Source organism: Tetrao urogallus (genome assembly GCF_951394365.1).
Source record: "Tetrao urogallus genome assembly, chromosome: 4".
Lineage (NCBI taxonomy): Eukaryota > Metazoa > Chordata > Aves > Galliformes > Phasianidae > Tetrao > Tetrao urogallus.
Genome location: NC_136817.1, coordinates 1,140,641 through 1,153,595, shown reverse-complemented (window position 1 = coordinate 1,153,595; position 12,955 = coordinate 1,140,641). Strand labels below are relative to the sequence as shown.

The following is a 12,955-nucleotide window of genomic DNA, read 5'->3' as shown; positions in this document are numbered from 1 at the left end:
CAGCAAAATGAAGTTTGGACTTGCTCAGCATAGCTTGTCATTTGTACTTACCAGCATGCCATCTGTGTCAGCAGTTTTGGTAGGTGCCATAACACATCCGACCACTGTGCTCCCAGCCTGACTTTGTAGCATGCAGGATCCTTCCTCCATCTGTGCATCGCTGTAGTGTAAATAGTGTGTGCAAGGTGCATGCGTGTCCAGTCCTTTATGCCTATGTAATTCTTCAGGCGGGAGCGTGGCAGGTAGGACTTTTGGCTGTCCTGCATTGGTCTGCTCCCAACACGTTTTTCTAATCAACACCAAAAAAGTCTTGCGTGCATTGTTGCAGTGGTCATGCTTTTAAATCTGAAAGTTTCATAGATAGAAAAAAAGCTATTAAACCCTGACTTTTGGCTCTGAAGGAATAGATGATGCATAAGATGATTTCCACATGAAATCACCAGCAGACTTTGCAGTTGCAAGAAGTTGAACTTCTGAGTGTATTGTCAGCGAGCATGCTGGAGCTGTCCTGAGCATGTAGCTGGCCTAGTGTAATATTTTGGGCTGCACATACCTTTTGTTGTTTTTAGTAGACATTTTCACTGCTCAGTAGTGTTGCAGTGTGTTCTTTGATGATCTGCTGAAGCTAGATGTGTCATTCTATTGTGTATATTTATGATACTGAAATATTTTTCTGATTTGTCTAACAGGGCGGGCTGAGTGCCCAAGCTTTTGTTCGCATTGAGATAGAAGATATTAATGATAACGAGCCTGTTTTTGAACAAACCATCTACGTGACAAGCATCAGCAGTCACACAGAACCAGGAACAGAGATCATCAATGTTGTTGCCAGAGACAGAGATTCAGGCATATATGGAGCTGTCACATATGAGCTGGTCCCAGGAGAATTTTCTTCTCTTTTCACAGTGGACCCCACTACAGGTACTGTGCATAATTCAGAAGGACTATAATTATACTTTTGTATCTTTTCCTTGAAAGTTGGTTTGGCTGTTTTTTGTTTGTCTTGGTTTGTTGTTTTTTTTTTTTTTTTCCCCACCTAGAATCATGTAATACAGCTAAAACTTAAGTTCTCCATCAGAGAATGGGGGATTTAGGTTCAACATGAAGCTGTTGCATTCACTGGAATAAACAGGAGAACAGGAAACTACAGTATAGAACAAGCAGTTATGTCCTTTCAGTGTTTCCAGACAGAAACCCACTCATTGTTATAAGAAATAATGACTTTTTACAATAATACTTGAATTCATAGAATTGCTCAGGTTGGAAAAGATCAAGTCCAACCACAACCTAGCCACATTACCCTGACTCTAACAATCCTCTGCTAGATCATATCCCTGAGCACCACATCCACATGATTTTTAAATGTATTCAGGGATGGTGACTCAACCAACTCCCTGGGGAGCCTGTTTCAGTGCCTTACAGCCCTTTCTGTAAAGGTTTTCCTGATATGCAACCTAAACTACCTTGGTGCAACTTGAGGCCATTTCCCCTCGTCCTGTCACTTGAGAGAAGAGACCAGCCCCACTCTCAATTCCTCAAATTTTTAGATATATATTTGAAAAGCAATCAAAACCCTCTCAAAATGTTTCTTCTTTCATTTCATCTCTCCATTTCTGCCCTAATCTTCCCATGCATTGTGCTACAGAATGTCTCCCATTCTTCTTGCAGTCTTAAAATATTCATCTGACTCCCTGCATAACTTGATGATTATCTACAGAAGTATCTTCTTCTGCCTTTTTTTTTTTTTTTTCTGGTGTGACCCTTCCCCCTTCTGGTTTCCAGGAAGAAGTTCAATGAAGCTGTGACAGTGAAAGCAAGAAAGCAATTTTGGCAAAAACAAATCTAGATTAATTTTTTCTATGCCAGTTTGAATCTGGCAGATTGATTTGTTTTTCCAATGGTCATAAAGCAGCCTGTGTAGCCTGCTTTCTAATCCTACAGAAATTATCAGTGTCAGCTGGAATGAACATGAGCCATGTATCCGTGAAAGCCCGTGGATCTTTCAGAGAGTAGCTAACCAAGCTGCCGTTCCCACTGTACTGGGAACTCACCCTTGCATACTGCTCACATACTGGATGTATGCTGATCAACAGTTTTGCTTCCTGATGATGCTGGCACAGGGGATTATTTTATATATATATTTTTAAGACTTTAGAGTCGTCATATTGCCTCTCGTCAGAGAGCCTGTGTTGACTGTGCTAGAAGAACTGGCTGTGCTGAATTTCTTCCTTCTATAAAGGGTTCTTCCTCAGATTGGGACCTTTTAAGCTTTTTTTTTTTCTTTTCACTTTTGGCACTTTGTGTAGGACAAATGTCATTCTTAATCAAGAAGACCATGGAAGATGCCATTACCTTGCAGATCTATCATAGTGTTTGATCAAAGGCAGACCAAGTTCAGGTGAAGTAATGCGAGATCATTACTGACATTTCATGATGACAAACACATTTAGGTTAGAAACGCTGTTCCCAACATTGTAAAGCTTGGAATCTGTCATGGGTTTATGATTTTTGGTTATTGGTATTCCGCATCGTAACATCATGTAGCGCACTGGGAGTTAAAGGGTTAATGCTCCAGTTCTGGGAACCTGTCTGGAAAAGAAGAACTACATACCCTAGGGGACTTTGTGTTCAGAGGAGGGATAAAGCCCCTGGCAAGCTCATGAGACCAGGCTCTTCTCCCTGCTGCTCAACCCAACTGCACATCTTGCCTGAGCATTAGTGTAAGGCCTTCAGTTTTCAGATACTCTCTCATTATATTTGATTTATTAGCTGCAATTCTAATTATATTCTATTATATTGTATTATAGCATGTTGTCTTGCATTCTGATATCTTATTTAGCAAATTAGTTTATTTCTCCTCAGATTGTTGCCACTGTTATTTTTGGGGCCCATCTCTCTTTCCCTTTATTTTCCCATTTCCAGAGGTGCAGACCCACAGGTCCCTCCGCCTCACTAGTCATAGAACCAGGCCAAATCAACCCATGAAATGTTGATGTGCTTGGTGGAGAATGCAGGCAAAAACAGATTTAAGCAGGCTCCCAGTCTCTGCCTTGAATCTTTTATGTGGTTTTTGAATGCTCATCTGTTCACGTTGATCTCCCTGAATATACTGTTCATTATTTTAATTATTTCACTGAGTATTTGTATTTATCATATTTTGAAGAAGCCTTCCCCAAAACCAGAGAATACTGTGTGGCAGAGAGTGTGGAGGGTCCTGGGAGAGACTTTAGAGAGATGGACATCCTTGGTGTCATGGAACTTCACTCCTGAACACCTGCAAGATCCTGAGAGCCTGAACAGATATTGGAGACAGGGATGTTGTGGCTCAGGCAGGTCTGAGGAGGCACAAATGATTTGGGGCCTGGCTAATGCTTATCAGGATGGAAAGTAAAATGAAAGTCAACTCAAGTAGAACACAAGGAAGAGGAGGAGGAGAAAGTAGAGGAAGCAGATACTGTAAGAGGAGAGGAGGGAAGAGGTCCAGAGGAGTGGCTCTGAGCTCTAAGGGATCCAGAGGGAGTGCTGAGACCCCCAGTAAGATCACAGTCACCAGTGCCTAGGAGCGTAACAGCGAGTCCTGGAAGATTAGGAGGTGAGCAAGATATAACCATTACCACTCGAACTCTGAAAATGAATGAAATTTGAGGTCTGTAGGCTCAAACGAGCTTACTGTCACCTGATTAGTTTGATATTGGGACAATGTGGCCAACAGTGTGACGCTAGATAGAGAAGCTCTCCAACTGAGTAGCATTGCCAGGGACTCAGCCATTGACAGAGGTATAAGTACGTGCCAGGATGAGGCCTTCACTCTCTGGAAGTGGATGCTGTTAGCCATAAAAGAAAAGTGTCCCTTCAAAAATGATCTGATGACTGATAGAAAGAAATGGGCTGACACGGAAAAAGGCATCCATTATTTGAGAGAGTACGCTGTGGTGGAAATGCTACATGACCATGCATTCATTCCTGACAATCCAGACTAAGAGCGTGATCCTGAGAGAGTCAGGTGTACACCGAACATGTGGTGTACATTCACAAAGATTGCACCAGAAAGGCATGCCAGCACATAGCAGCAATGTGTGGCAGAGGGGAAAGAATAGCTTTTATAAATGAACTGATTAATAAACTTCAAGACCTTGAGTTACATTCAAGCCCTCTGCGAGCTTGTGTTTTAGATACTGCAAAAGTGACTGAAGAACTGGACAAAATAGAGAGCAATCAAAAAGACATAATAGACAAACTGTCTACCGTGCTTTTTGCTGATGGAACCAGTGAATCCATGGCAGTATCAGATACACCTGATAGGGACCAGGATTCCCAAAACAGCCTACCAGTTCCCTCCCAGTCTGCATTATCCGACATCTCAGCTATTAAAAGAAGACGTCCTTCTGCTTGAGCAAGTGACAACAGTAAGACTATGACACATATTGCCTTTGGCATTACCTACGTGACTATGGAGAAGATATGAAGAAGTGGCACAAACAACCCACTCCTTACTTCAAGCACGGATGAAAAAATTACAAGACAGATCAAGCACCATGGTGAACTTCTCCATAAAGGTGATTGCTCTAGTTGCTTCTGGACATAGCAAAAGCCTTAAGAATGACAGAGGTAACCTGTCATAGAGGTGCCTGAGCCCAGCCAGGGAGGGGAAAGGGATAATAGAGCGTACTGGGCTGTGTGGATTAGATGGCCTGGCACATCAGAACCACAGAAATATAAAGCACTGGTGCACAGTGCACTCTAATGCCCTCAAGTCACCAAGAGACAAGATCAAATTGTATTTCTGGGGTGACTGCAGATTCCCAAGAGCTGAATATCTTGGAGGCTGACATAAGCCTCACTAGTAAAGACTAGCAAAAGCAGCCCATAAATCATTGGCAGAATCTGATTGCACTTAATCAGATTTCCTGGGTAATTCAAGAGGTCAGACTGTGTATAATCAATGGATATTAAAATGTTACAATCACAAAATAAATAAGAGAGTTAGGTGAAGTAAATTGTGATAACAAAAGAGAATAAATGGAAGGCTTACCCTTAGTTGGGCTCACCACAAAACACAAGAAGGAGGAATCTCCAGACGAGATCCTTCTCCACTGGTAGCCAGCTCTTAAATAGGTCTAAATTGCCTTCACCTGTGCTCCTCTGGCTGACTCATGGCCCGCCTCAGGTGATCAATCAGAGGTTCAGGCCGTGACTCAGTAGTTCCCATACACACTGTGTTTTGTTTTCACTTATTAATACTAGTGGCATGTGTGATTTCTGAGGAATACATGTTTTCTATTTATGTTCTTGCTAGTGTACCTACAACAGTGCTTACTATTTTAGACTGTTGGCAATATGTAGACAGAATGAACCTAAAAATTGCCAATTTGCTACTCAGGAGTTTTTGCAGTCTTTGTGGGTTAAATAGCTGCAAAAGCTGTTTGATGTTCAGAATGACTAAATGGCTCGTTGTGGTGCAGAGTTTTTAGTTATTCCTCCTCACTTCTTAGGATGTTGATTTTTTCTAGTTTTTGTCCTTGTAAACTTTCTCTGTACACTTACAGAGGTTGCATACAAGATTATGTGAGCATCTTTAGATTATCTACTTATGTGGACGGCACTCTGTAAATGGCAGATGTTGTCCGAATATGACTGGAACAGCAGTTCTTCAGCACTCTGATCGCCAAACCTATCAGCTGAACACAACACTATTGTTTTATTTATTTTCCTTTTAGTGTTATAGGACCTAAAAGGAGGCACAGCAATGGTGCTGGAGTGTTCCATGGATTTACCTTTCTGTTAAGTTTTATTCTTAAGCAGCTAGCTTTTCTCACTAGTAGAGCATTTAGAAATGGGAAGTTAAAGTCAGTGCATTCATCTTTGAGTTACTTTGTTGATTATAGCCCTGAGTGTTGCCTGTATAAATAGACAAAGGTATTTTCAGTGTTATGAGATGTAAATTAATTACTAGTGAACAGTTTGTCACATTACACTATGATATATGAAAATCATGTGCAAGATGAACCTGTTGGAGTGCTGCATTAGAATACTCACTAAAGATTCACTTTTTTCCACAAACCCCTTTTCATTTTTAGAAGAGAGATGGGTAAATTAATAAAATAAAAACTGTAACCTCTTCAATGGCTGATTTATGGCTGTCACTTTGTTAAAGCAATTATATAGGCCTATCAGGAAAATCTTTTGGTTTGCATAGTGAACTGTGTTCACAAGACTGGCATCACACTAGCTGGTTAACCACTTGCTGTATTTATCAGTGACACTTTTGGTTCATAGAGGTTGAGGTCAGGCCACATCCAAGCTGCTTGAAGGGGTTCCATCTTTTGTTTCGAGCACTGTGATGTGGATGCCGTATAATTCAGTGGAAGAGGGAAGGAGGAGCTTTTTATTGGTCAGACAGGTGTTTGGTTAAAAGGTTCTTTGAATTCTAATTCAGTAATAGCATATTTTAGTATGCATATGCACAATAGCATATTTTAGTAATAGCATTTTTTTTTTTTACTGGATTCTGTATTTATTGTTTGTAACACACTTTTGTATTCTTGTAAATAATGTATTGTGTTTTCTTTTGAGAAAAAATTGAAGCAGTATTTTTCACTTGGTTGATGATAGACTGTCCACAGGAAAAGAAAACATTTTAAGAAATGGATAGCTAGAAAAATGTGTGGCTGAAGAACTGCTGACTGGTTCCTTCGCTAGATCATGAATTATTATCATTTATTTCTTGTGGTGTTGTAAAGAACATCTTGGCTTCATTTATTTCCTTTTCTAGGTAGCTGATCTGTAAGTGGTCTATGAACAGCACTTGTGAACTGATTGTCAGAGCAAGTTAAACAGCATTCCTGGCTAAGAAAATATCTGAATTATGCTTGTTTGTTTTCCCTGTCGTTACCTAATAAGCTGAAAGACAAGGTGTTTATATTTGTGGCTGAGTAAGTAATTAAAATTGTAAGTCACAGGATATGATCACAAGTGTGGCAGAAAACCTCCACAGTACTTAAGTTAAATTGAATTTACAAACATTCATTATGTTGCAAGTGTTAATATTTTCTTTCACCCATGGGCATAAGAGTAATTTTTCCATTGATCTTAGTGATAACCTTCTTGAAAGCTGGAAAAATATGGTTATCATCTCATTATCATCCTGGTTCAAAGAAGCTGCTTCAAATGAACAAAAATAATAATTGTCAATGTGGTTTCATCATGTCGTTCTTCAGATAAACTGTCTGTTTTTTAAAACAACAGTCTAGAACAACTGGCTAGTCACTGTGTATGAGAAGTGAAGTCATAAAGGTCAATAGCCGTGGGTTCGTGTTCATTTGAAGATATAGAATAAAAAGGATGTATAGAAGGTAGAGTTCACATAGTCAAAATCCCAGTAGTATAATCATTTAACTTAGCTTTTCTCTTTCTTTTGTCAATTTAAGACATTTAGGCTCTTGTTTCTGTGAATCTTTACCATATTAGATGTCTAGAACAGATGTTGAAATAGAAGAGATGTATGGTATGGAAGCTGTCCTGGAAGAGATGTGGGGAAATCCAGGGGTTTAATCCATTGGATAGGAAGGAAGAAGAGAGCTGAAGAACATAGAAGTTTAAGAGTGTAGCAATTTCTACTTTAGTCATCCAGAAAGCAGATTTAAGTCCAATATCTTAAATCTTTAACAGCGCCTACTAATGAAAGCAAAAAGGAGAGGTTAAGAAAAGACTTCTGCAACATGGTTTTTCCACTGGTACATTTGGCTTGGTTTGGCAGCGTGCAATTCAGTCCTGTACTACTTCCAGTACTCTACTGCAGCACCATATGTAAATTCAATTTAATGTCAGATTGAGTTTAAATAACCTTCTTTATTTGGTTTAGAGCACAGAATAGATTAATTCCAGTTAAGAATGTTGACAAGTTCTGTTTTATTGAAGAAAATGGAAATGCTGTTATTCGACAGTTGCATCTTGGGAGATTTTCATTTTGCCTGAAACAGTCTTGTTTGTCTTTATTACAATATAGGTTGACAATAAAAACTAAAATACCAAAATTTCTCTTTTTGGGAAACAAAATATCTAACTTTTCTCAACTGTATGTTTTATTGAATGTTTAATATGTAGCAGATTGTAATAGGCATCAAAGTAAATTAAGAAAGCATCCTTTTTAAAGAAAGCAAGGCTGTTTTTATGGTGATTAATGATGTTTTCCTACAGTATTGTAGGAAAAAAATAGTTTATTTTTAAACTACTTCTGGCATTTTCTTACAGCATAAAGTACCATTTGCTAAACATATGAAGAAGTTCTTATAAATAACGTGCAAAATTAGGAGTGTTTTTGTTTTGGAACGTTTTGAGACCACGTCTTTTAACTGATGTTTCTTCCACTACTGTTTTTCTAATCTTTCACATGAAATTGATATCATATTCACAGTGCTGTAAATTAAAGGAATACATGTGAGACATTGGATTAGCTCAGTAAGTTTTCAGTTTTGAAGAATTTTGTTCATGTTAGGACACAAAGGAACAAGTAGAGATCTCAATTGAATAATCCATGAACAGTGAGTGACCTTTATCACTGAGTTCTCATCTATTGAGCAGTAAAGGAAAAAGAAGCATACGTGTCCTGAAGCATACAGTTAAAATTTGTGTAGAATCAATCATGTACAAAGAGAAAAATCCCTGCAAGCTACATGCCCAAAGTTCCACAATGCAATAGTAGTGATATGTGGAGACTCATTGTGCATGGCACAGTGCAAAGTATTTCCAAAAAGAAAATTCTAACCCACCTTCCTTTCTTGTAATTCACTCATGGTCAGATCTCAGAAATCCACCAGATGAGACCAACTGGGAATGAGCTGCCCTGGTGCTGCTCTGCCACAACTCTTCGTCTGTGTGAGGCAGACGAAGTCTGGTGAGGGCTGGCAGCAGAAAAAATGAAGAAGAGAAAAACTGCACTCAAACCTCAGATTTTGTAGGAGAGGAATAACGTGAGGCTAGTACAGTTAAATGCAGGCAATCAGCACGTTTCTTTAATAGAGATTGTATAGTTCTCAAGCAAGAAGTGTGAAGTAAGAAACCACCAGCTATTGCTGGCAGTGGAGACATGTTCTGTTATTGCATTCTCTTCCATTTCAGCAGAACAAGGTACTGGCCTGGCACCTTGCCTTTCTCAGCAGGAGCTCAGATGGACAGGGTTGGCACCCCACTGCCCCTGGTCCTGTGTCTGTCCTGCTTAGTTTTCAGGGAGGTGACAGTCCTGGGGCCTTGCAGTTGGTTTCTGCAGAAAAGTGAAGGCTCTCCTTTGGGTTCTCAGTTAACTTAAAGAAAAGAGTGCCAAGTCACACAAAGAACAAATAGGCTTGACTAAATGCCTGCTTAGGCCTAACCCCCTAGGGGTTCTGCCTAGGCTGTTTAACAGCCTAGGCTGTTAAAGTGAACATAGTAAGGAATGTATGTAGCAGAAATTCTGTTTTAGAGGATTAAGATAAGCATCTGGATTGTTCTGCAGTGCTCTCAATACAAGAACATCAAATATCTCTTATTGTGCTTATCATGCTTTAGTTAGTGCCTGTGCTGGAAATGCATATCTTTTTTTGTGCAGTGCCTTCAAGGAAATACCACCTTTGGTTACTCTGGCTGTGGAGCTTTTTCAACAAGTTGTGTATTTGCTGGCTTTGAATCTTCAAGCTGGCAGCTGGATTGCAGAGGTCTTCCATTAAGATGTTTTTGGAAAACTTCAGTCAGCTGGGCAGCTGAAAGTGCAGTGAGATGGCAGCGCTGGAGCTGCAAGGGGTGTGGGGAAGGGTCGACCTTTCTCTTGGAAAGCAACAGCTGGTCTGGCAAGAGTCCAGCCCACTTCACTGTTAAATGCTGTTTTTAACCGTTTATTTGTTTTTAAACTCAAGCCTGGCCTTATACGTTTGCACGCAAAGAGAACTGGTGTTAGGTTCTGAGTTACCATTATGTTAGATTAACAGAATAAGGCAGTATGAAGGGAAATGTCCAAGGAGCTGTTTGGTTTGAAGAAGGTGCAGCAATTGGAAATTTGAGCTGTTTTTTTTTTTATGTTGAAATTTAACATGGAGAGAAAAGGGTCAAGCATCTCTTCATCGTATTTGAAAAGCCAAGACAAACTTTTCTTGTAAAAAAAAAAAAGCATAAATTGGTGGAGCCAGCACTCTAAAAAATTTGCCTTTGTTGAACTCTAAGCTTCTTGAAATCATTGGAAGTGGTTTTTTTAAGAGTTGTAAATTTTGTTTGGAGTTTTACATGGGATTGGTGAGCACTGCTTTAGGATTGACTGGGACCTGAGGACGTTTACAGAGGCTATGTTATAAATATCCAAGTACCAGTTCCTTATATTGCAGATAACCAGTATTCACTGAAATCCCAACCACTGTTTATGTCATGAAGATTAAGCTCTTACGGGTAATTTTTATAAGCTGAAGCTGAGCACGTTATGTGGATAGGCAGTAAATAACACCATAGTTCCTCATTAATTCTTCCCTTTCCCTTAACAGTTGATAAACTAGCTCTTCAAACAGTGCAGAATTTTGCAGAATGTTGATGTGGTTACCATCAAAAATTCAGCTTCACTAAAAAAAGAAACACCAAAACAAAACAGGTGCATCTTAAATACAGATGAATTGCTAAAACTGCAATCTGAGCGTTAAATGGAGCTGTCAGACACTCTGGTTCTCCCTAGAACAGTGCTGTTTTTAATGTGAATGCAAAGTCTGTCACCTGACTGTGTGTGCCCCTCCAAGGCAAATTTTCTCACATATTTCTTTGCAACAGCAGAAAGCAGAAAAAAGCAGAGCTGTATGAATGTCTGCATTGAGAAGTTAATGTGCTGCACTGGGTCAGACATGCTCCCAATAGATCAGTGGGTCTGCACTGACCTACGTGGTGTTAACTGCAGGTTTAGAGACCAGCTTTGGAGGTGAACTGGGGTAGTGAACTAGCATACCTTTTTGCCATCTGCTTACTGTCTGAGTTGTTTCAGTCCATGTCCTCTCCTAGGATATTTGCTAAAGGAATACTAACATCATCTACAATTGTTAGGGAATCCAGTTCCACAATCTCAGAAAATGTTGGTGTTTGTTGGCTTTATTCCTCTTCCTGTGCACTGAATTCATTATGCTGTTACCAGAGAACAGCAGGTGACACAGAGTCCTGTCTTTCACTAGTGCATTTGCACATTCTGGGCAAATGTTGGCTTCATTTCACCTTTTGTTGTGTACGGAACAGTGTTGGAAGTGTCTTAGCACTTTGATGCAGGTCCAGTCACAAGTTCACCCTTTATCAGTACTTGCACTCACCGCAGCACGTTGAATTGTAACAATTTACATACCCTCGTGAGCCAGAATTGATTCCAGCACACTCTCCTACCCAGTGAGGAATGACCGGAGGTAAAATCTTCAAGGCAAGTGCAGTAATGCAGAAACAGAAAATATGGTCCAGTACTGCTAACCTCTACAGCTTCCTTCCCAGTAAATGGAGTCATCATATAGCTTAATGTCTGAAGTATTTCTGTTCCATGAAACAGTTGGTGCTCCAGGAGGGAAGCAGGTTTTTTTCTGTTCTTGGCTAGGGGGTGTTCTGACACACTATTTATTGCTTTTAAAGAATAGATTTCAGCATGATGCTTGTCCATAGAAGTTTTTCTACTCTTCACATACATCTTGGACTACATCCAGTCTACTGCCTGTGAGGAGCTCTGTAATCTGTCCCCCTGTGTCCTGAGGGAGGAGAGGGCTGTCATGGCTGCAGGTGTGCCATGTTCAAGGAGCTTCGAGCAGATGGCCAGGCTGCAGCAAGAAATCAGCAGCCTGAGGGGCTCCAGGGAATCTCTGAGGGAAACGGATAGGAAGAGGTGTCAATCTACTCCCACTGCAGACATAAAGCCTCCTCCTAAGTCCCTGCAAGTAGAAGCAGCCAATCCAGCTGCTCACCTGCTGGACAAAGGGCTAGACAACTCACAAGAGGAAAGGAGTTGGACCCTCACCTCTGCTCGAAGCAGAAGGAGGTGTCTGCCCCCAGTACTCAGAGTATTCCCCAATCCCCCCAACCCCTGCAGAGTCCCCTGCAGTGTCCCTGAGTAATAGATTTGAGGCTCTCAGGCTGGATAGGAGTGAGGGTCTGGAAAACAGTTGAAACCCATGCCCTGATAAGCACCTTTAGAATACAGGAAGTGTCAGGCAAAGGAAGTGGGGCTAGTCAGGGCACTGTGTCAATACCAGAGCCACCAAAAAAAGGGTGGAGAGTCTTAGTAATTGGGGACTCCTTACTGGGAGCCCTGAGGCTCCTGTTTGCCACCCAGATAATCTCTCCAGAGAGGTGTGCTGTCTTCCTGGGGCGCAAGTTAGAGACATTGGGAAGGTTTCTACCGCAGCTCATTAAGCTGGAAAACTACTATCCTTATGTTGTCATTCAGACTGGGTCCTGGGATACTGCAGTGATGAAACTGAAGAATGGTAAAAAGCACTTTGCATCTCTTGGAATGATGTTGAAGGGATCAGGGGTGCGGGTAGTGTTCTCCTCTGTCCTGATGCGTAGCTGGGACCCAGGAAGATAGAGAATATGTTGAGTAAATGGCTGAGGTGCGGTGTCGTGATCGAGGCTTTGGGTATTTTGATCTTAGGCAGGCCTTTGAGAGACCAGATATGTGGGCTCCTGATGGACTCCGACTGAGCAAGTGCGACACGAGTGTTCAGGGGAGCAAACTCTCTGGATTGATTACTGAGGCTTTAAACTAGATCTGAAGGGGGAAGGCAGAGGAGTTAAATGTGACAGAATAGGGCTGAGGGATGTTGCCACTGTTGGAGATTGCGGGGAAAAACCTTTGGGTTTTCCCATAGGATTGTGCGAGGACTCCTCAGAAAAGGTCGTGTTGCTGTTACCTCACCTAAAATCTTCTTGTGTCCCTCTATAGGTAACTGCACCTGCTGCTTCCCTTAAGTGCCTGATGCCA

General features: G+C 40.9%; 1 protein-coding gene across 1 annotated transcript in view; it reads left to right on the top strand.

Moving 5' to 3' along the window:
• Nucleotides 1–12,955, top strand: part of DCHS2 (dachsous cadherin-related 2) — a gene marked incomplete at both ends in the record, with an annotated part of 85,827 nt that overhangs the window by 32,252 nt on the left and 40,620 nt on the right. Inside the window, 1 exon segment of the mRNA XM_079534638.1 lies at nt 690–921. Coding sequence (XP_079390764.1) covers nt 690–921 — 232 coding nt within the window.